Raw genomic sequence first — 24,850 nt, forward strand, 5'->3', positions numbered from 1 at the left:
GGAACAAAAAATGAGATAAAAAATTTGAGTGCAGAGTTTTTATTCTGTAGTTGAAGGCATAAGAGGAATGCATACAGTTAGTTACCAGTGATCAGTAGTAAATATCAGAGCTGTAAGTTGAGTGATAAATGGAGATCGGTGTGCTAGGGTAGAAGCAGACCTTTCTAGTTCAACACAGAACTCCTCTCTATCTAGATTTGTGGGGTTTTTAATGTTACCCCCCGCCCCGGGCATGCATTAAGTCACATTCTAATAGAGTTTAAGTGTAAGGACATGTGTTCCAGAGTCAGAACTGAGTTGGAAGTGCTCATCTGTCACCCATTAACTGTGGGACTCTTAGAATGTTCTGAGTTCAGTCTCTTTATTTATAAAAGATTTGTACATATCCTAAAAGCAATGTAAGAATTAGTGATAATATATATATATAAGATGTGTCCATTTTCAGTAGTGCTGTTATATGTAATAATATGCTTACTGCCAGCCCTTACTGATCTGGACAACTTATAATTATCTCACTTAATTCATAAACCAACTCTTGTGGATATCATCCCTCTGTAATGAACAATTTCAATCATACATTCTGTTGAAGAAAGTGTTGCCATTTGCAGCTTATAGGCTCAGTTTTCTAAGATGTAAAATGTTCTTTATGTTGTCTTTGTCTTAAAAGGTTCTTAGAGAACATGGTTGCACTTAGTAGGTACTAAGTAGATGTTAACTTTCCACTCACTTCTAGAATATTCATCTCAGCAACCTCAGATGATTACTGGATAAATTAATTAAACTTTTTTATTTTGCAACTTTAGAGCTATAATAAATTTTTGTTTTCCAAGACACTTTAAAGGACTTTAAAATTGCTTGTCTAAGAACATCTGCCCTGGCATAGTGTCAGGCAGCTTTAAAGAAAGCAGCATGTGTGTGTGGCAAACTTCAAGATTAAACGCTCGGGCCTGCACTGTGGTGCAGCAGGTTAAAGCTCTGGCCTGCAGCACCAGCATCCCATATAGGTGCCAGTTCGAGTCCCTGCAGCTTCACTTCCATTCCAGCTCCTTGCTAGTGTGCCTGGGAAAGCAGTGTAGGATGGCCCAAGTGCTTGGGACCCTGCTCCCATGTGGGAGACCCAGAAGAAGCTCCTGGCTCCTGGCTCCAGATCGGCTCAGCTCTGGATCAGCTCAGCTCTGGCCATTATAGCCATTTGCAGAGAGAATCAGTGGATGGAAGATCTCTTTCTATATCTCTCTCTCTGAAACTGTGTCTTTCAAATAAATAAAATAAATCTTTTTAAAAAATGATTAACGTAGGAGGTTCTGAAACAAACATCTGAGATCTAAATTCTCAACAGAGCATCACAGCAGCTTTATTTAAAAATTATAGCTAATACTGCTACATAAATCACTGCCTCAGTAGTAAACTCACTGAGCATTTCCATCCAGCCACTTTCTGCTAATCGACTGTAAGCCTTTAAGTATTTTACATCACATGTAACAGAATTATCAACGGGTATTATTAAGTATTTTATGTGAAATGGTCCCCAATTGGAATTGAAGTTAATTGCACTAATCCTTTGTGATTACAAAGCATATGGCTGCACCCTGTAATTTTTAAATCTGGAGTGGCTTAAGTATCAAAGTTAGACTTGACACCAAGAACATTGTTAAGCAGAAAAAAAAATTCCAATGACTCATGAGACACTTTTCTCTAGAGGTACTTTTTTATATTTCAGGTTTTTTGCTTTTAAATAGATGATTCTAAAATCAAGCCAGCAATAACATTGTGCGTAGTTGTTGATAGGAAAGTCTGGGTGTTTGGCAGAATTGGTCCCTGGCTGAAGAAGCTACATAGAAAACAAATTGCATTTTCAACCTATTCAGTCCACTGTGGCATTTGGGTGCGGGATGCTTGCCTTTCTTGGGAGATAACTGAAACTCTCCTACCCTGGTCATGGAAAGCATGAACTAATAATGCATGCGACTCTGGTGAAACAGCTACATCCAGTCCTTTAAGGAGAAAACTGGATGTTAAGATGGTGTGCCACGAGGAAGACGTGCACAGGATTTCTGGGCACAGGGAAAGCAGACACTCACACGTACAAGTGTCTTTAACAGTGGAAGCTATTTAAGAAGTAATTTGATGTTGTTTTTTTTCAGATCAGTGGTGAGAGAATAGCTGCAAGCTCAGTAAAGTCTTAAAGCAAGATGAGGGTCTCATTCCCTCACTCATCTGCCAAGTATTTCCTGAGCAGCAAATACGTCTGTCACCGCTCCAGGAATTAAACATATTCTTGTCAGCTGAACATCACATTCTTTCTCTCAAAGCTTAACTACAAAGAGGAAAGCAAAGAAATACAGTAAAATCATATGTATCGGGATGAGAGTACTGTGTCAGAGGCATCCCTGAAAAGGCCACACTGTGAAAGTTATGTTTTTAAAAGACAGGAAGGAGGTAACAACAGTGCAGGTCATAAAGACATCTGAAGGAAAAGTAATCTAGGCTAAGGTCATCAGCCAGTGCAAATATCCTGAGGCAGAATTGCATTCACTGTGTGCTGGGACCAGCAAGGGAGCCATGGGACCTGTAGCAGAGTATACAAGGCAGAAGGCCTTTGGATGTGAAGTGAGAAAAGGAGTGAGAAGCCAAGTCGTCTGGGGCCATGTGAATAATATGTTTTATCTGCAGTGAGGAGGGAAGCCAATAGAGGGTTTCTGAACAAAGGAGTAAAAGGTCCTTGCTAACTTTTTGGCATAGTGTTTCCGATAGTTATGAGAAGTGAAGACAAGGGTAGATGTAAGTAGATCATTGTAAATAACTTGGACTCTTATTTCTCATTTTTCTTACTTCTGGGAGGTACAGTCAACCTTCAGGATCTGATGGGGGTTGGTTGGTTTAGGACCCCTCGTGGATATCCAAATCCATGGATGCTCAAGTAATAATTCGATGGTATCGGGTCATAGATTTAGGTCTAGGCCATTTTGAGTGAATTTTGGTGAAAGGTGTCGGGTAAAGGTCTTGCTTCATGGTTCTGCATATTGCAATCCAGTTTTCCCAACACCTTGCTCCAGGGGTGATTTTAGTTCCTTTGTCAAATTTAAGTGGATTGTAGAGGCTTGGATTGATTTCTGGTGTTTTTATTCTGTTTCATTGGTCTATCCATCTGTTTTTGTACCAGTACCAGGCTGTTTTGATTATAACTGCCCTGTAGTATGTCTTGAAATCTGGTATTGTGATGGCTCCGGCTTTGTTTTTGTTTTATAACATTGCTTTAGCTGTTTGGGGTTTTGTTTCCAAATGAATTTGAAAATCATTTTTTTCTATATCTGAGAAGAATATCTTTGGTATTTTGATTGGTATCACATTGAATCTGTAAATTGCTTTTAGTAGTATGGACATTTTGATGATATTGATTCTTCCAATCCATGAACATGGAAGATTTTTTTCATTTTTTTGTATCTCCTTCTATTTCTTTCTTTAATGTTTTGTAATTCTCACTGTAGAGATCTTGATATCCTGGGTTAAATTTATTCCAAGGTATTTGATTTTTTTTGGTAGCTATTGTGAGTGAGATTGATCTTAGAAGCTCTTTCTCAGCTGTGGCATTGTCTGGATATATGAAAACTGTTGACTGTTGATTTTATATCCTGCTACATTTCCAAACGCTTCTATGAGTTCCAGTAGTCTTTTAGTGGAGTCTTTTGGATCCCCTGTGTATAAGACCAGAAATCTGCAAATAAGAATAGTTTGACTTCCTCCTTCCCAATTTGTATCCCTTTGATTTCTTTTTCTTGTCTAATGGCTCTGACTAGAACTTCCAGGACTATCTTGAATAGCATTGGTGAAAGTGGGCATCCTTGTCTGGTTCCAGATCTCAGTGGGATTGCTTCAAACTTTTCCTCATTCAATAGGATGCTGGCTGTGGGTTTGTCATAAATTGCCTTGATTGTGTTGAGGAATGTTCCTTCTATTCCCAATTTGCTTAAAGTTTTCATCAAGAAAGGGTGTTGCTGAGGGCCGGTGCTGTGGCACAGTGGGTTAACGCCCTGACCTGAAGTACCCACATCTCATATGGGTGCCAGTTCGAGACCTGGCCATTCCACTTCCAATTCAGCTCTCTGCTATGGCATAGGAAAGCAGAAGATGGCCCAAGTCCGTGGGTCTCTGCACCCATGTGGGAGACCCAGGAAAAGATCCTGGCTCCTGGCTTCGGATCAGCGCAGCTCCAGCTGTTGCAGCCAGTTAGGGAGTGAACCATTGGATGGAGGACTGCTTTCTCTCTCTGCCTCTCTTCTCTCTGTGTAACTCTGACTTTCAAACAAATAATACTGCTTTTGCTGTATCCCAAAATTTTTGATATGTTGTATTGTCATCTTCATTCATTTTTAGAAATTTTTTATTTCTCTTTTGATTTCTTCAATGACCCACTGTTCAGTCGTGAGCATGTTGCTCAGTGTCCACATGTTTGCATATGTTCTGGGGCTTCCTGAGTTGTCGATTACCAACTTCATTTCATTGTGGTCAGAGAATATGCATGGTATGATTTCAATTTTTTTAAATTGGCTTATATTTGCTTTATGGCCTAGCATGCGGTTAATTCTAGAGAACATTCCGTGCACTGGTGAGAAGAATGTGTATTTTGTGGCTGTAGGGTGGAAAGCTCTGTAGAAACCTGTTAGGTCCATTTGGTCTATAGTGTCGATTGATTCTTTTGTCTCCTTGCTGATTTTCTCTCTGGTTGATCTGTCCATTGCTGAAAGTGGGTTGTGAAGTCCTCCATTACTATTGTGTCTGTGTCTCCCTTTAAATCCATTAACATTTCTTTTAAATAGCCAGATGCCCTGTGATTAGGTGCATATACATTTGTAAGTCACATCTTCCTATTGAATTGATCCCTTTATCATTATATAGTGCACTTCTTTGTCTGTTTTAACATTTTTTTGTATTAAGGTCTATTTCGTCTGATATTAGGACAGCTCCACCAGCTCTTTTTTGATTTCTGTTAGCATGGATTATCTTTTTCCATCCTTTCACTTTCAGTCTGCATGCACCTTTGTTGGTGAGATGTGTTTCTTGTAGATAGCAAATAGATTTTTTAATCCATTCAGCCAGACTGTGTCTTTTAACTGGAGAGTTGAGACCATTTACATTCAATGTGACTATTGTTAAGTAACGACTTTGCCCTGCCATATTTCTGTTAATAGTCCTATTTTTTTACTTTGAATTTCTTTTGTACTTTTGCTGGGTGATATTCTGCCTTTACCTTCTTTCATAGTGATGTTCCTATTTCTGTGTTTCTGCGTGTAGCACATCCTTGAGCATCTTTTGTTGGGCTGGGCAGGTAGTTATAAATTCTTTTAATTTCTGTTAAATTCTTTTAATTTCTGGAAGGTCCTTTTTTCACCTTCTTTCATAAGTGAGAGCTTCTCAGGGTACGGTATTCTGGGATGACAGATTTTTTTCTCTAAGGACTTGGAATATATCTTACCATTCTCCCTGCTTGTAGGGTTTCTGATAAGAAGTCTACTTTCAGTCTAATTGGGATTCTTCAGAATGTCATCTAGCATTTCTCTTGTGCACATTTTAGAATCTTTTCTTTATGTTTTACTGTGGAGAGTTTTACTACAGTGCATAGTCCTGAAGATCTTTTCTGGTCATGTCTTTTGGGAGTTCTATGTGCTTCCTGTACTTGGATGTCTCTTTCTTTCTCTAGATTGGGAAGTTTTCTGTTATTATTTCATTAAAAATGCCTTCTAATCCTATCTCTTTTTCCATGCCTTCAGGAACTCCTAGGGCCCATATGTTGGGTCATTTGATAGTATCTTGTAGATCTCCAATAGTGTTTTTTTGTTTGTTTGTTTTGTTTTTGTGTGTGTGTGTGTGTGTGTGGTTTTTTTTTTTTATTTTGTTTTGTTTTGTTTTGTTTTTTACAGGCAGAGTGGACAGTGAGAGAGAGAGGAGAGAAAGGTCTTCCTTTGCCGTTGGTTCACCCTCCAATGGCCGCTGTGGCCGGCACACCACACTGATCCGAAGGCAGGAGCCAGGTGCTTCTCCTGGTCTCCCATGGGGTGCAGGGCCCAAGCACTTGGGCCATCCTCCACTGCACTCCCGGGCCACAGCAGAGAGCTGGCCTGGAAGAGGGGCAACCGGGACAGAATCCAGTGCCCCGACCGGGACTAGAACCCGGTGTGCTGACGCCGCTAGGCGGAGGATTAGCCTGTTGAGCTCCGGCGCTGGCCGCCAATAGTGTTTTTTAGTTTTCTAATTTCTTCTTCTTTTTTTTAATCTGACTGTAAAATTTCCAGAAATTTGTCTTCTAGTTCTTTTTGTTCTTTCTTCTGTCTCACTCTGTTGTTAAGACTTTTTTATTTAATCTATTGATTTCTTCACTTCTAGTATTTCATTCTGATTTCTCTTTAATATCTCAATTTCATGGGAAAAATTTTCATTTACTTTGTGAATTTGCCTCTGGTTGCTTCTAAGTAATCTGATGATTGACTTTTTCTAAATTACATTTCTGGCATATACTGAATTTCTTCATCTTTGCCTTCTACTATTGAAGTGTTGAAGAGTTCCTTTGGGGGGGCTCATATTTTCTCCCTTATTCTTATTTAAGTTTCTTCCTTTGTTTTTTGCCATCTGGGGGGAGTCTGGTTGCTTTTATCTTTGTTTTGTGTCTTTGTGACTTAGTGGGGCATCTATACTTTCAGTGAGTACTAAAAGGTGTGTACTGGGTGTGGCCTGGTTGCTTTGTTCAGTTTTCCAGGGTGGAGCAAGTATCCAAGGTAAGGCCCCCTTAGGGCTTTGTAGCTCTCCTCTGGTTATCTGGATGGAGGAGGGCATTCACCTGTGTTGGTATGACCTACCCTACTCATAGCTGTGGTACACCCTGGTGTTAGTCTCTGGTGTTTTCAAGCACTAATTCACACTATTTAATGAACTGCACCTTGCAGAGTTCCCTCTGTTATGAGCTGCTGTAGGTCTGTGGGTCTTGGGCATGTGTGCAGAGCCCCTGCCTACTGGAGCCTGGCTCACTTCTCATGGATGTGGGTGGGTCCTAGCTTTCAATAGACAGGGCTTCACCTTGCCATATAGCTTGCACGGAGGGGAAATGAATTCTGAATTATTGTGTCCCTCACTGTTTGGGTTGGAGGTGACACAACCCCTGCTATTGCTGGGTGCACACATGGGAGATGGGGCAGCAGCCACCTGCCTGCATCCAAAAACAGATTAAAAAAAAAAAAACAAAACAAAACAAAACAAAAAACAAAAAACAAAGGAGCAGAATGGCTTCTCCTGGCCAGATGCCAGTCCCTGCAAGGTGGGGAGATGGGGAGGGAGGTGCACCACCTCCCTATTTGTTCATTTATGTTTTTCCCCAGCATGGAACTTCACAAGCAGTTTGTCAAGCACTCCCTCCCGCTGCTATCCTCAGCTCCATCGACGCATGGATTCCCCTCACCTGGCACACCTGTGCTGGTTTTTTTTTTTTTTTTTTTCCTCTTATTTGCTCTTTGGCGCAGACCTGGACCATCTCTGCTGCTCTCGCTAGGTTTCCCATTGCAAATTCTCCATGGCTTTATCTCAGACATGTAGTTTCTATCTTTCTTAAATATTAATTTTGCCCCGTGTGATTCGGACTGTCCTGTCTTCCGCCATCTTGGAACTCTCCCCCATAAACTACTTTAAAAGATGAGGTAGCTTAAGTTCAGACCTAAAGAAACAGAGTTTTACAGAGTCAGTGTCAGAACTGCAAGACACTGTACATACACCACGCTACCTCCATCTTAGCCTCTCTCAAACTCACAGTCATGTTTCCAACTAACATGGAATGTGGAGATGCTCAATGATATGTCAGTGTACAAACCTACATTCAGATTTGATTAACAAAACTCAAATGTTTTGTTTCTTTATATTAGGACCACTTGGTTTTACGTGGATTAAACATTATTGTACATATGATAAGGGAAGTAAAACATTTACAATGAGTGTTTCAGAAATGAAATCCAGTGGGAAAATGGTGAGTGAGATTTATTTTTGTTTGTTTTAAACTGTTTATTGCTAAAGTAATGAAAGAAAAGCAAAAAAAAAATACATACTATTCCTTTTCTGATAAGATGTACACATTTATAAGTTGGAAGTCAAAGTGTTTCTTCTTTCAGTAACCTTGATGTCTTAAAAGAAAAAAAGTGACCGGGATTTTCCATTAACTTGGCCCTGAAATGTTTATAAGCAGTTGAGTTAAATATAGGGATCCTCCTGTAGATTCCTGAAGTGTCATCTTTCAGCCCTGACAGAAGAGTTATTTGTCTGTGCTGTTGTTGGCTAGCAGCCCAGAAAGGAAGGGGCTGTCGAGGGCCGGACCAGGCTCTGGGATCTTGCATCTTTCCCTCGGGTGGCCTCTGTATGAAGCTACATTTTCCCCTGCGTGCCCTTACCTCTTTTGTTCTGTGTACTGTAAATCAAAATACTGGCCGGCAAGATGTGTTAGAAGAAACTAAATGATGCTCATTTAGCCCAAAAATGAATTGATCACTGGATGTCTTACATGGCTAGAGAACAGCATAGAGCAGTGTGCTTCACATGGGGAAATGCTGCAGAGCACTTTGCTGCGTGTCCTGTATATTCATTCTGCAGGTTAAGTTAGGGCTGTGGCAAATGATTGAATTTGTAAATTGGGTAATTAAACCATGACCTGAAAATGTTGGAGTTACCTATTCTCCTAAAGATAATTTAGTCCCTCCTTGTTTCAAGATCAGCATGTAAGTTTGTAGAAAGTAAGTGACTCACACACACAGTTAATTTGTTGTATATATCATGGCAGAAGAAAATGTTGATCTAACTTAGACACATACTCATATATATCAACTAAAACTTACTGTGCTTTGGCAGTCATCAAAGTCTAATGATTCAAACTGACAAACAGGAAATAAAACATGCCAGAGAAAAAGAAACCTTAAGTTGCTACATCATAAGGAGGTATTAAGTGCCATAAATACACATGTTTGATGTCTATAGTAGATAATACCAGAAATGCAAATTATGTGATAGTGAGTTAATAAATAGGCCAAGCCAAAGTTCTCTCAATAAATCTATGAAATTTGCAACCAAAGACAGAATTAACCAGACAGTGAGTAAACTGTCCCCCTAAAATAAGCATCTCAGATGTAGAAGAGAAATCCTTATGAATTGCAACATGCTGGATTCTTTCCCAAGAGTTCTAGTTTTGGTAGAGGAGTACAAGGAGCAGTTGGTTATCAGTAAAGCAGTCAGACAGTATGTGTGATAGCAGTGGCATAATAGCAAGTATTTACTAGAACTTTATTATCTTGGAAGCTCTCTTGTGACCTTCAGTTAGCTATCATTTAATAATAAATGACTCTAACACAAAGATACAGACAATAGTACTAATCCCTTAGCAATCCAGGGGATTTTAACAGCCACAGTGTTATGACCTCACAACTATTCTGATTGTGATATTACAGCAACTGTATAATTTCATACCTTTTCTAAATCAGAAATCCTAAATGGAGCTTACATTATTGGGTAATTTAACATGAAGGGTAAATTTTTTTTTTTTTTTTTGACAGGCAGATTTAGACAGAGAGAGAGACAGAGAGAAAGGTCTTCCTTTCCATTGGTTCACCCCCCAAATGGCCGCTACGGCCGGCTCACTGCACCGATCCGAAGCCAGGAGCCAGGTGCTTCCTCCTGGTCTCCCATGTGGCTACAGGGCCCAAGCACTTGGGCCATCCTCCACTGCCTTCCCGGGTTACAGCAGAGAGCTGGACTGGAAGAGGAGCAACCAGGACAGAATCTGGTGCCCCAACCGGGACTAGAACACAGGGTGCTGGTGCCACAGGCGGAGGATTAGCCAAGTGAGTCGCAGTGCTGGCCATGGGTAAATATGTTGAAAGGTGACAGGCTTGTCACAAAATTTGATGAAATAAGATATTTGTGCAATTCATTTATTAATAAGTGGCTTCTCATATTAGAGTTGGACAGCTACCATTAGATGAAAAGAAGGACACAGTATGATTAAGACCTTAATACATAAACTGTACTCTTAGCATTTTAAGGAAGCAAAATTTAGATCATGTGTTTAATATTTCTCAATTTACTTGTCATTATGTTAATAATGTGGTGTGCTTCTTGTTTCAGAACGGCCTTGTTACTAGCTCACCGGAAATGTTTAAGTTAAAATCTTGTATCCGACGAAAGACAGATTCAATTGACAAACGATTTTGCTTTGACATAGAAGTGGTTGAAAGGTTTGAGTGTTTCTTTTCACTTTATATTTTTAAATAAGTTAAAGTATTTTTGTGTCTTTCAATGCTTACATACAAACAAAGCAGACTATATTTGTACTTTTCAGTCTTCTGTAAAAGAGTACATGTTTATTGCATTCTTACAAATATTTATTTACTACATAATACTTTCAAAAAAACTGAATGCAGGATGCTAGAAAAAAATAACATCACACCAATAAGAATGTGCAAAATCAATATAAATGACGGTATTAGAAGAAAGTGTATGTAAGTAGACTTGAGGTGCCTATCACAGTGAAGGAACCTGACTTTCAGGTCAGCCTGTCTGTGGTCTGTTGAAGCCTAGTGTCTTTGCTTCCATGGACACATTAGCTTCTGTGTGTGTGTTTGTGTGTGTGTATACATATATATAAATCTTTGTTTTTAATAGGCATGGGATCATCACATTACAGGCCTTCTCAGAAGCTAACAGAAAACTTTGGCTTGAAGCCATGGATGGGAAGGAACCGGTAAGAAGATGACACATTCTATAATTTAAGTTTTATTGTTCTGGTAATTTAAAAGTACATCTGAAGTTTTCCTCATATGTCTGTAGTGTAATTGGAAATATTAAAATAGCAAATCAGAGGAGTAGAGACTTTTACTGCTTTCCTAGCATTATCTCAGTCTCTGGCACATCTTTCCAGCTTCCTAATTTGTTTCTTTGGGGGACTTCCAGGACTAATTTAAAACCCTAAAATTACTTTTTAGAAAATGACTTATAATCATTAATTTGGCTACAGTCATTATGTTATTTTATATTACTGATAATTACAGTGTGTCCAATCCTTGCAAGGCCCGTGCTGGCATTTTCATCAATGATGAACAAGGTTCATGGTAAAAAGTCTGATTTGATAAAACTACCTGTGGCTTGACACCATGCCTGTCCCCAATTTTCTCATGGTTACTTTGGTATTATGTGATGTGAATTTACTTAGAAATAACAGGGAGGCTAAAGAGAGTGAATCCTTCCCCACTGTTTGTTTTCTCAGTGAACAGTGTTACTAGGTTGGTAGAGGGGTAAGTACTCAGAGTAAATAGTCACTAGAGAAGCATCCTGTAGATGACAAAGGGTTGTGGAGCGCCTTAAGCAAAGTACCCTGCAACAGCGGAGCTCTACTAGCGAGCTCTGTGGACTTCAAGGCCCTGTCTCCAACTGCATTACCTGTCCACCTAAGATAAGTTCCAAAATGATGATGAAGCCTTGAAAAAATTGTCTATCTATCTGAAGTCATTTTAAGTCTAGTTGAGTTCGATAATGAACAAATTGGGGCTTTGCTTTTATAGTTTGTTGTTTTCTATTTCAACTTTATTATACAATGATAGTTCAGACAGTTCATGGAAAAATAGCATTAAAAGATAATGGCCATTTTCCATGAACTTTTTTTTTTTTTTACAAAATGTCAATCAATGATAGATTTACCAAGAAATTTGGCTCTTCAACATGAATTGTTGTAAAGCCCTGACCCAGTGCAAATTAGGTGCATGTTTTGTCAGCTCAGCGATGCACACGTTAGTATTGTACACATTGAGAACAAAGCACTAAGCAGATAATTTAAGGAAGGAGCAGTCAGGTAAAATCCATTGTGAGACACTTCCTGAGGAAGAGATGTTGTGCTTCGTGTTGGGGAAGAGAATGAACTGCACGATTCAGATGGAAGGGGGTTGAACTCCGTCCAGGGTAGGACAGCCAGGGATGCAGGGGAGTGGGAGGCAGGGCTGGTTTCACCACAGGGAAAAGTCCGTTGATAGGGTAGATGGATGGTGCTGTGGACATAGCAACTACAGGGCCTTGATGCCAAGACATTCCCTTTGTGTGTGAATGTACAAGCATCATTGCCAACCTTCTGTGCTGGGTCATTAACTTCAAGTAACTCATTGGCATCCTTTGTTTTTTTAGATTTATACCCTGCCTGCCATTATTAGCAAGAAAGAAGAAAGTAAGTCTTTTTAATAATTATATAAAATTATATCAGTTATTTTTATCACAAGCATTTTGTTTTATTAAGTATTAACTCAGGTAAAAATGGTACTAGCGCACCATGGATCTGATGGAACAACAAAGTTGAAATCTTTAATCAAGGAACTTTCTCATGTTAAAACCATAAACTACTGGTCTTATGGTAATCAAAAGTAATTTTTATTTCTTTGCTGTCTGTTTATTTATACACCATGTCCTACAGTTTATGATAAGGATCTGAGGCAGTTGATACTCAGCAAAAGAGGAATTCTGTGTCTCATTTCCTCCCCCTTAGTTTTCTCAGAAAAGAGGGAAGACCTGGATGCTTTCTGCTGGTTTTAAGAGATAGTATCTGGGGGCCAGCTCTGTGGTGCAGTAGGTTAATCCTCTGCCTGTGGCACCAGCATTCCATATGGGCGCCGGTTCTAGTCCTGGCTTCTCCTCTTCCCATCCAGCTCTGCTATGGCCTGGGAAAGCAGTGGAAGATGGCCCAAGTTCTTGGGCCCCTGCACCCACATGAGAGACCTGGAGGAAGCTCCTGGCTCCTGGCTTCAGATCAGTGCAGCTCTGGCCGTTGTGGCCATTTGGGGAGTGAACCAATGGAAGGAAGACATTTCTCTATGTCTCTCCCTCTCATTGTCTGTAATTCTAACTCTCAAAATAAATACAATATTTTTAAAAAAGAGAGAGAGATAGTATCTGGGAGCTGGCGCTTTGGCGCAGCAGGTTAATGCACTGGCTTGAAGTGCCGGCATCCCATATGCATGCCAGTTCAAAACCCAGCTGCTCCACTTCCAATCCAGCTCTCTGCTATGGCCTGGGAAAGCAGTAGAAGATGGCCCAAGTCCTTGGGCCCCTGCACCCAAATGGGAGACCCAGAGGAAGCTCCTGCCTCCTGGCTTTGGATCGGCACAGCTCTGGCCATTGCAGCCAATTGGGTAGTGACCCAGCAGATGGAAGACCTCTCTCTCTCTCTCTCTTTCTCTCTGTCTGTGTAACTCTGACTTACAAATAAATAAATAAATCTTTAAAAAAAAAGAGAGAGATCGTATCTGGTATGTGCAGGAAAGCATGTTTTCACTGCATTATGACTGAATCCTTGGCATCAAACCATCTTTATAGACACATTTCTGTGTTTATTATCATGTTCAAATGAGCCCTCTTTAATAATCTGCAACCTTTTTGTCTTTTTTTTTTATTTGGGTTTGTTTAGCATATTTTCTCCATGTTTTTAAAGATTTTAGTTCCAAATCAATTCCACTATGAAGCTCTCAGACTTCTTAAGTCCTTTTAAATTTTGTTCATTTTTGTTTATTTGAAAGGCAGAGACAACAGACATAGAGATCTTCCATTTGATATTTCTTTTTTTTAAGATTTATTTCTTTATTTGAAAGTCAGAGTTACACAGAGAGAAGAGAGGCAGAGAGAGAGAGAGAGAGAGAGATCTTCCATCTGATAGTTCACTCTCCAATTGGCCACCATGGCTGGAGCTGTGCTGATCTGAAGCCAGGAGCTTCTTCCGGGTCTCTCACGCAGGTACAGGGGCCCAAGGACTTGGGCCATCCTCCATTGCTTTCCTAGGCCATAGCAGAGAGCTGGATCGGAAGTGGAGCAGCCAGGTCTCAAACTGGTGCCCATATGGGATGACGGCGCTTCAGGCCAAGGTGTTAACCCATTGCACCACAGTGCTGACCCCCATCTGCTGTTTCAATGCTTGCCTCCCCCAATCCCCAAATGCCCACAACAGCTGGGGTTGAGCAGGGCTGAAGGCTGGAGAACTTCACCTGAGTCTCAAGCATGAGTGGCAGGTACCCAAGGACTTGAGTCATCACCTGCTGCCTCACAGGGTGCACATTAGCCAGAAACTGGAATCAGAAGTAGAGTCACGATCAAGCCTAGGCACTCTGATGTGAGATGTGGGCATCCCAGGTGTCATCTTAAAAAAAAAAAAAAAAAAAGGCTTATTTATTTTTTATTTATTTAAAAGTCAGGGTTGTAGAGTGAGAGGGAGAGACAGAGAAAGAGTTCTTCTATTTGCTGGTTCACTCTCCAGATGACCTCAATGACCAGGGCTGGGTCAAGCTGAAGCCAGGAGCTAGGAGCTTCTTCCAGTCCTACCACGCGACTCACAGGGGCCCAAATACTTGGGCCATCTTCCTCTGCTTTTTGGAGGCCATTAGCAGGGAGGTAGGTGGAGCAGCCAGGACTTGAACCATTGCCAATATGGGATGCTGGCATTTTAGGCAGAGGCTTTACCTACAATGCCACAATGCCAGCCCATGAAGTGGTGTCTTAAACTCTGCATCAGACACCTGCCCTCCTCTGAAGTTGAATAAGCTCTTAATGCTGTGCACTTACAGCTGTTTATGTCTGTCTGTTCTCCAACCCCCATATCACTTTTCTGAACATTCTCCTGATTTTCAGATCTTATGTCTTTTTATATTTTTTGACTTTGGGTGACTCCAAGTAGTGCTCTTATATCAATTTAAGAATGTAACTTCTCTCACAATTGGTATTTAAAAACAATACTAGCTTTGATTCATTTATCGCCTTGAGAGTTGCTCCCTTACAGACAAAATAATTCAAATAAATTCAGTTCATCCTAAAATATTCTTGTCATCCTTTGGAAACTCCATTTTGCATGGTTTGTATCTGTGTTTTTTTAATTGCTGCAGATAATAGTGAAGTCGAAGATGGTAAAATATACAACTCATGTAAACATTTGTTTTGAATGATCCTTATGACAAGCAGTCATAATGTTCGTGCTTTCACTGAAAACTCTGGAAGCAACAGAGGAACTGTGCATACAGTGCCTTAAAGCAGGCTTATATTGTAAACAGACTGAGAACATCAATCAGGTGTAGCCTAACCAGAAACTCTCCCAACTCTGTGATTATTATTCATTTACCATTTTCAGAGTATAGATGCTATACTTCTGTAATTAAACAGGGAAAGAAAACTTTAATTACTTTTATAAAAAAACATTAAGGAAAAAGTATTGGGCATTTATAGGATATTGAATGCACAGATATATTTATAGTTGTCAAATATGCCACAATATATTTTTTATTAAAATTCTTCAGACTTCCGGAATTAATTCACTTTGAGAATAGTAATGTCCATCATCAAAATTGAACAGATGCCCGTCAGTTAAACCTAGAACCAAACTAGTACTCAAGTCATGCCATTGATGATATTTTGTTTAAAAATAGCTGATTGAGAGCTGGCGCTGTGGGGTAATAGATTAAGCCACTGCCTGCAGTGCCTGTTTCCCCTGTGGGCACCCATTGAAGTCCCAGCTGCTCCACTTCCGATTCAGCTCCTTGCTTATGCACCTGGGAAAGCAGCAAATGATGGCCCAAATACTTGGCCCCTGCACCCAGGTGAGAGACCCAGATGAAGCTCCTGGCTCCTAGCTGTTTTGGCCATTTGGGGAATGAACCAGCAGATGGAAGCTTGCTCGCTTACTCTCTCTCTCTATCTCTATCTATGTCTCTCCCCCTCTTTCTGTAACAAAGAGAATCATGGATTTAAGCCTCCCCTGTGATACCGGCAGGAAAACTGGTAAGATGAGTCCAGGTTTGTTCCCAGTGTCAGTGACAATTTATGAGACTGGATACACAGTAAGAGTAGAACTGAAGGTCTAAGAAAAAGAAAGATTGAACAAATAGAGGGGCTGGTAGAAAAAGAGACCAAGGGGGTGGGGCTCACAGTCTTTGTATGTCTTTACCACTTTATCTCCAAGGAACAAAGGTGGTGGTTATACATTAGTTACTGTGAAGGCCAGTGCCGTCATAATGGAGCCCTTTCTAGCTTGCTTTTATCTAAAGCTAGATCTTATCATTGTTGACAAGTATCCCTCCCTCCCTCTCCCACCTCTCCCTCTCTCTCTCTCCAACCCCTCTCCTCTCCCACCTAACTCTCCACCCCTCTCTAACTCTACTTTTAAAATAAATAAATCTTATAAATAAAAAGCTCACCAGTTGTTCTTCATAACTCTATTATTTGAACTAATCTTTCAAGGAAACAAGTCATCTTTCTTGACCTAAGTTTCCTGTGCCAAGACCTCATCTTAGGACTAGTCATTAAGAAGGGCTAAAAGCAGTTAGCTTCTCGTAGGCTTTCCTCCTCTGACATTCTTTGTTGGTGCCCTGAGCCTTTGCCCCATTCAAGTGCAAGTTTTGTGTGATGGTTCCCTAGTGGTTCTTCAGCCCTGAGTCTTGACAAAAATAAGAACTGTGAAAGAAATGGCGCTTAGATCTCATTCTCCCCAGTAGTCTGTTCAACAGTATTCTATTGTGTACCTACTTGAAGTCAGGTGTTGTGAATAAAACAAAAAAGTCTTTTTCTATTGATATTTCTCCCAGTAAAAGTCACTGTTTAATCCTGTAATGGTAAAGTCACATAAATTCAGTCCATGTTGTAACAAGGAAGGAATTAGAGAAGAGAGTCTTGAAGTTTTCCAATGACTATGAATTTTTGCCATTAAGTGTTTTAGTAACTCTCTATATGCCTAGGAGATATTTTATCCCCAACAATAAACAAAAGTATTGATCTTGTGGCTGGAGTTGTGGCAAATCAGGTTAATCTACTGCCTGCAACACCAGCATCCTATATGGGCACCAGCTGAAGTCCTGACTGCTCCACTTCCAATCCAGTTTCCTGCTAATGCACCTGGGAAAACAGCAGAAGATGGCCCAAGTTCCATGTCACATGGGAGACCCAAATGGAAATCCAGGCTCCTAGCCTTGTCCTGGCTGTGGTAGCTCTTTGGGGAGTGAACCAGTGAATGGAAGATTCTCATATTCTAATTCATATTCATTCATTCTCTCTCTCTCTCTCTCTCTCTCTCTCAATTCTGCCTTTCAAATAACTAAGTAAATAAGTTTTATAAAGGATTAATCCCATAATTACCTGCGGTAGTTGCCATCTGTCACCAGTGCTCTTGAACTTCATACTGCTGTTAGGTGGCTGAGTTCTGCAAGTTGTTAGATGTCCCTAGGTCGCATCCTCCTCTTTCACCACCTTCCTTGACACCTTTGATCAGGTACAATTTTATTTCCATTGCAGAGACCCGGAAAGAGGCTAATAGTTCAAGTGGCCTTCAGGAAAGAGCAGGATGAAAGAATAATGTGGGCTGAGGTAGTAGAGAATTAACTTCTCCTCCTAAAGAGAGAGACTAGGCCCAGTGGCATCATGAGTACTTGTAAATGTACTGTTTTCTTTTTCTAATTCCTTCAAGATGATATAGTATGATGTTAGCTGTCTGTGTCTTTTAATCTAAAATAGGAGCTGAGAAAAGTGAATAAGAAATTAAAGACAAGTGTTGCCTTGTTTTGTCAACCCTGAGAATATACTGTAAGGTCAAGTAGATTACATCTGGAAGTACACACTAGGTTTTGACTGAGCAGGAAATTTGAAGTACAAGGACTTTTGCTCTGTTCTGTTGAGGATGATTCTTTTTCTTTGTATTCTGTTGTGAGTCATAGCTTTTGTGTTGTTGAACTACCTTATCGAAACTTTATTTGTATTTCAATAAAAGCCCTGAACATTTTCAGGGGAGAAAGTAATGTTTACACTTAACTTTTGACTGAAGAAGTTAAGTTCATTAAGTTAGTCTGTCTTCTACTTCTATCCTAAAGGCCAAGTATCATTAATATTATAGAATTTCTGTTTATAGCAATTTGATTCTAGTTATACTCTGAATATTCCTGCAATCTCCTCTAAATCAGGCCAATATAAGGTTGGGGAGGGATTGGGACTGAGGAAGAATTGGCCAAAGGAGCTCATGTTACCTGATAAACTGGAACCCTTGTGGAAACCATCAGAGAAAAGCACTCGGGCAAGCTGGTACAAACAAATACCTAGCAAGCTAGCCTGTTGTATGCCACCCATTGAACCCTGACTCAGTCCATATTGTGGGATGGTGTTGTCTTGTCTATACTGTGGCAGCAGGAGTATGTTGTCTTCTACTAAAAGGAGCATTATAGTAAATTATCCATTTTTTAAATTGTACAGTTTGATATGGTAAAAAAAAAAAAACCTTTACATTGAAATTTGATTTGGATGCTAAGGAGTTACCAATTTTTCTATTGTTTAGGTATGGAAAACCTACTTTAACTGAATTCTCACCCATACTGACATATTTAGTGTGGTAACTCTTTCATGATTTTGGAAAATTTCTCATTTTCCATATAGAATGTGATTGCCCCTTACTTCCCTCAGGGAAATAACAGTCCTTGTGACCACATCAAGTCAAGTCATTGTGGAAGACAAACTATTTAAATCAAAATGTCCTTTTCTGCTCAGACCATAGCAGTGACATTTGGGTGCTCACGTGAAGGCACCATCAAACAGTGCATCACACAGCCACCATGGAACAGTACTGCAAGTATTGCTCTTTACTGATTGTACTATGTGAATTTACAAGTCACTAATCAAAGAAGGGATATAGTCTAGTTAGGAGGGAAAAATTGATTGTGTGGGATTGGCTGTATTTCAGCAAGTCCTCTTTCTCATAGCAAATTCTTTAGGTTTTATAAAACAGAACTGGCCAGGTTATGCTGTGGTAACAAATGATCCTCAGATCTTAATGGCTTCATTTTTAGTTCATGTCCATTTAGGTCAGCAGAACTTGGTAATCAGACTGACTGTCTATAAAGTTTTATTCTTAATAACCAACCAGTGATAGGGTCTATTAGGATAGACTAAGGTATTACGGCCTATATTCTACTATGCTTTTGAGATGTAATCTGGCTATTGCTTATTTTTCTCAAAATGAATGTTTCAGAAAGCAACTCTGTATATGTAGTACAACCGTTTTCATTCATTGTGCCAAAGGCAGGCTATTTTAAAATATTTTTCAGTGGTTTTGTCCTCTTCTTAATAAATCTGTTTTATTGAAAAACCTGAACAATGTGACCTCAACTACCAAGCATTTTAAATGTCAGGAACTTTAAGTTTTAATTGGTACAAAAAATTCTAGTGTCTTGTTTTTACTCAGGGTTACATTTTTTTCCTCTGTTTCTGCCATTATTAAAAATGAAAATTAATAAGTGATTCCTCCCATTTCTTATATTTAATAAAAATTTTAAAATACTTGCCTGGCATCTTAGGTACTGGAAGCAGGCAGTTCTTTTGGGTGTTTAGAAGGAGCTCCCCTCTCATGTCAGTCAGCAGGTGCACGCCAAGGAGATGCTCATTCAAAGGCCATGACTCAGCTCATTCACTGAGTCCTGTTCTCTTGACCTAGGGCACTGGGGACAAAGAAGTAACCGAGCCAGTTCCTGTTTATGGCGATGCCTATTTGAGTTTCAGCATTTTGTCTTCTAGATACTTTTTAAAGTCCTCTCTCTCCCTCCCTCTGTGTGTATGTCTGTATATACCTATATATAGTATATATGTAGTTAATTATTAAATACATTTAACTAAGCTGTGGTGAATACAGTGATAGAATCTACATTCTGACCTCTTCTTTCTTACCCACAGTATGCTGGATCTTTATGGACCTTTTTCCTAGGGAAATAGAAACATACCCATGAATTTTTACAGTTTAAGAAAATAGGACATACTATCCCACAGATTAATTTTTCAGCTAACAGCATGTAATAAATATCCTTCCATGTCAGTACCTCTAATTTTTGGGCCACAGATTTTCAGAGCCTTTTCAGTCAATTCAGTTCAGTGATTTTCTATGTCTAGAATTTTTTCAAAGTCCTTTTCTTTTTCTTCTTCGGAGTTTTTAACCCATTGCTGGTACCCTTTCTTGATTTTTACGATAATTTTTTGATATATATTTCTTTAGTCTGTGAACCTATGTTGAGCTAAGTGACTGTGTTTTATCTGTCATTTTAAATTAATTTATTTTATCCATTTGAAAGGCAGAGAGAGAGAGCTCTCTCATTTGCTGTTATACTCTGCAAACGCCCTCAGTAGTTGGGACTGGGCCAGACCAAAGCTGGAAGCCAGGAACTCAGACCAGTCTCTACATGCGTGGCAGAGACCAAACTGCTTCAGCCATCACCTGCCTCCCAGCACGTGCAACAGCAAAAAGCTGGAAAGAGGACCAGAACTGAGACTCAAACCTTGTCATTCTGATAGAGGTTACAAGTATCCTAGGTGGCATCTTAACCACTGCACCAAATGTCCATCTCTACAATTCTTAGATGGCAGCCAGTATTAGATTTTATTGGTTTGAATTATCTTATTATATTTATATTTGAGAACATTGAAAAATATCATGTCACCACAATGTATAAAAATTTGCACCATAGTTTAAAAAATGTTGAACTTTTCCTCTGTTTATTACTTGCTGTTTTTGAATTAAAAAGTCAGTCTTTAACCATAATCTATTGTAAGTTCAATATCAGCCATTGTGCTTTTAAGTCACGAAGGCCAAGTGAACAGAGCCCACTGGAGGAGGAATGTAATCTCAGCATAAACTGTGATTTTTCTCTTATTTTCAGTGTACTTAAATGAAGCAGGCTTCAACTTTGTGAGGAAATGCATTCAGGCCGTGGAGTCCAGAGGTAAGTGTTGCCTGACAGGTACCTGCTTACTCCTGTATGCCCCATTCCTACAAAGAATCCTCCCAGAGTAGAAAATGAGATGTATTTTACCAGAGTATGAGATTAATTTTAAGAAAGCTATAAAAGTATAGGTTACATAACTATACAAGTCGCTACTCTGAACTTCAGTTGACCAAACCTCAGGCTTCATTTTTCCTAATTTTTCTTAATATAGCCCCAATTTACTTGTTCTGGGCGGACTTTGTATGACAGTAAGCACCTCTAAATTTCTGCACGCACTGGGGAGGTAAGCTTCCTGTGGAGCTCGTCTGGAGCCCCCTTCCTTCCCGGTCTTCCTTCCCTTGGTGATGTCCATCACTGCCCCAGTTCAGCACCTTCCCTCCCTGTAATAGTGACCTCTCTGGAAACTCACCGCAGTTCAAGGTTAGGCTCTTTCACTTCCAGGACAACTTGTCTAAAGCAAAGCAAAGCAAAGCTTCTAGTGGGCTGTGAGGTTCTGTAGGCTTAGACTGACATGTGGGTGCTGTCACCTCATTTTGAGAAGTTCTGTGCATTCCTTGGATTCCCCGAGTCTGTTTTCTTACCTTTAAAATGAAGATGTGAACGGCATCAAACTGTTGGACATACAGGACTCCATGACTGAAAAGACAGAAGATGAGGAGCACTGATCATGGCTTCTTATCTTCCAGGCTTTTTATATTTAAATAGTGGTGCATAGTCAGGCATAGGTTGCTGCTTTGAAGATCTTCAAAGACTTTCGCATCACTGTTCAGTGTCTGCGCTGAGAAATATGTCTGACAGGTGTTTCCAGGGTAGGTTTCCTAAGGTTAGACTGCAAAATTGGATAAGCAGCTTTCAAATTCTACATAGACATATGCCTGAGCTTTCTACATTCTGTCCCTCGAGGCTGTGCCTCAAGCTATTTACTTGTGATTTTCCCTCCCATTAGGCATCACCATTTTAGGCCTCTACCGCATAGGAGGAGTGAACTCCAAAGTTCAGAAACTCATGAACACTACATTTTGTAAGTATTGGATGATGCGAATTACTTAATTTTTGTATTCTTTTATTTTTTATTTTTTTAATGTTTTTAAAAGATTTATTTTATTTATTCGAAAGAGTTACAGAGAGGGTTCGAGACAGACAGAGAGGTCTTCCATCCGCTGGTTTACTCCCCAATGGCCACAATGGCCAGAGCTCGAAGCCAGGAGCCAGGAGCTTTTTCCAGGTCTCCCACATAGGTGCAGAGGCTCACAGACCTGGGCCATCCTCCACTGCTTTCCCTTCACATCAGCAGGGAGCTGGATCAGAGGTGGAGCAGCCAGGACTCAAACTGGTGCTCATATGGGATGCCAGTGCTGTAGGCCAGGGCTTTAACCTGCTGTGCCACAGTGCCGGCCCCTTGTATTTTTATAGGTAATCCAAAATACAGGATTTTTTTTTGAGATGTAAACAATTGCTTGTCTTGGAATTCACGTTTCTGTTCAGTTTTTAATGCTTGATTTTAATAAACAAACAATCAGAATTTCTGGGAGTATTTTTTGACTTTTCCTCAGGTACCCTTGAGTGTGCTAGATAAACTGTAAAATGCGATTGATATTGAGTTACATTACCTGACTTAGACTCCCCGCTCAGCCACTTCAGAGCTCTGTGACCTTGAGTAGTTTGCTCAACTTCTCTGTGTCTTACCATCCTCTTTTGTAAGTTGAAGGTATTGATAGTACCTGCCTCTTGAGGCTCTATGGATTAAATGTGTTAATCCATGTGCAGCACGTTAGAAGTATGCCAGGCACATGTTCAGCAGCCTGTCGTACTAGCCATTAGCAGGAATTTGATTCAGGAGACTACTGTTCCTCCAGATATTTTCAAGGTAGTATCAGAGTAAGTTTCTCCAAAGCTCACAAAAACAAACAATCCTAATGTTAACTCTTTTCACATCCTAAGAAATGGATACCCCTGCTTTTGTCCTGTTTATGTTTGTATCCATTTTCACAATGGCACGAGTAGTATTTTGAATTATGTAGTTTAAACATCTTGCTTATTCTTTACAGCTCCAAAATCACCTCCTGATATCGACATTGATATTGAATTATGGGACAATAAGACAATAACAAGTGGGCTGAAAAACTACCTCAGGTGAGGAAGATTTGCCTGCCAGTCCTCCAGACGTGAAATGGCAGTCACTTTCTTGGGCAGTAGCTGTCAGGTTTCATGAGCCTGTGCACTCAAGCCTTGCTCCTTCGCTCAGTTCCTTTCCAGGAGGCGAAATGGCACAAGATGGCAACGCTAACAGTTACTGCTCTGGAACTTGTTCTTGATTTTTCCAATAATGACCTCAAAGGCTGCGACATTTCATAAATACTGAATTAGTATTTTTGGTTTCACATGAAATTCTTGTGTGAGGTTTCTGTGTATTTTTTTAATTACAAATTAAAATGGAAAGTTGTTTTGCTTCAAATTTTTTGTTTTAAATATCCCCCCCCCACCTGAACGAGGTTTTCTTACTGAGTGTAGTTCTCACAAAGTGAAAACATTATCTCCCCTTTTCATTCAGTTGTGGCAAGAAGTGCGAAGGGACATGGGCGTCTGACATCTGCATTCTGGGACTCCCTGGAGCCCTCTTTCCAGAACTCCATCATACTACCTAATCACCCCGTTATCTTATTTGCTTGTTTGTTTTTAATTGACAAATAATCATGCAGTTCTTAAAGAAGCAGTGAAAGTTACAGGGGACTAGAAAGAAACTGCCACTGTACAGTATGCTTTGCCTTTCTGTTACAGGTGCCTTGCAGAACCACTGATGACCTACAAGTTACACAAAGATTTTATTGTTGCTGTTAGTAAGTACACTTTCATCAGATGCTTATAATTGTTATAGTTGGATGCTGCATTACCTAGACCTCAAAGTTCAAATCATCTAGTTGACATTTTTTACATATTGTTTAAAGAATCACTATTGTGGTGCTTACTTGCTTACAGTATGATTTGTAAGCCAAAAGAAATTGTGGAATTAATTAAATATTTGGTTATTTAATAAGGTCTCATTGGGATGACAGTTTGGTGTAATTAGAAAGAGCTATGAGGAATTATTTACATTTTATGTACTTGAGTGATGAAGAGCAGTTTCATAAGAAAGCACTTTGTGGTTAAATGAACAAGACTACAAACATGCACAGTTGATTTTGCCACTACACGTGCTTATGTGCCTTTTCCTAAATCTGGAGAACAAGAGTCACATATTTTGGAAAATCACTTCCCTCAGTCCCATTTCCTTTATATTACATTTATTTGTGGTGATCACATATATATGACATTGGTTTAGATCTCTGGCTACTATAATGTGCTGTGAATAGATACATTTAATTGAAAACTTGGAGGGCTTGGGTGTGGGGCCAGTGAGAAAGGTATAACCTAGAAGTTAGTACAGGTACTTTTAATCCATTGAGACTAAAGCGCCAGATTGCTATCTGAGTCCCATCACTGCAGTGTGTAACGGTTAGTAGTTGGCATTTCATTGTTAACTTGTATGAGCTGTGGCTCTATGAAGAGTGCTTTTCACAATTCAAGAAAGAAATTGGTTGCATTGTTTTATATTGCAATGCCACAGGAAATGCCTGCTGATAAACAGTGTCAGATAAAGTTGAATGATCTTGATTTCCAGCCCAGTATTCTGGCAGCCTTTATGGTCTCTTAACACCTGCACTACCTGATTTTCTCCTGAAAGTTCTCTGCTGTACATTCCCAGAGACAGAACTCTACCTTTCTAAGATGGACAGAACCTGAGAAAACACATCATCTGTCCTCTCATCTCATTGATTAGAGAATCACGACCAGGATGGACAAGTGACTTGCCCAAGCACAGAGTAAATTTATGGCCAAGCCAGTTATTTTGACTCTTGACCGAGAACTCTTTCATACAGAAGTGTTGTTTTATAACAAATGCTTTAAACCATTTGCCTAAATGGCTAAAGTTTAGTTAGTTAAATGGCTACAATGAGCTGGTTGTTTTGAGACAATTATTTTTGTCACATTATTCTTGTATTGGCTTCTGTGACAAGTGATGCTTTTAT

At 39.8% G+C, this 24,850-nt stretch overlaps 1 protein-coding gene across 4 annotated transcripts in view; it reads left to right on the top strand.

Annotated features, from left to right (window-relative positions):
* ARHGAP42 (Rho GTPase activating protein 42) overlaps positions 1–24,850 on the top strand; it is a 307,262-nt gene that overhangs the window by 249,062 nt on the left and 33,350 nt on the right. For all 4 annotated transcript variants that reach the window (XM_002708607.6, XM_051820336.3, XM_017343749.4 and 1 more), the window contains 8 exons: positions 7,905–8,005; positions 10,147–10,256; positions 10,684–10,762; positions 12,193–12,232; positions 20,718–20,780; positions 21,730–21,804; positions 22,832–22,916; positions 23,562–23,620. In XM_002708607.6, the coding sequence (XP_002708653.1) occupies positions 7,905–8,005; positions 10,147–10,256; positions 10,684–10,762; positions 12,193–12,232; positions 20,718–20,780; positions 21,730–21,804; positions 22,832–22,916; positions 23,562–23,620 (612 nt within the window). The remainder of the gene's footprint in view (positions 1–7,904; positions 8,006–10,146; positions 10,257–10,683; positions 10,763–12,192; positions 12,233–20,717; positions 20,781–21,729; positions 21,805–22,831; positions 22,917–23,561; positions 23,621–24,850) is intronic.

The sequence above is a fragment of the Oryctolagus cuniculus genome, chromosome 1, assembly GCF_051225735.1.
Source record: "Oryctolagus cuniculus isolate XC-2025 breed Fujian yellow rabbit chromosome 1, ASM5122573v1, whole genome shotgun sequence".
Lineage (NCBI taxonomy): Eukaryota > Metazoa > Chordata > Mammalia > Lagomorpha > Leporidae > Oryctolagus > Oryctolagus cuniculus.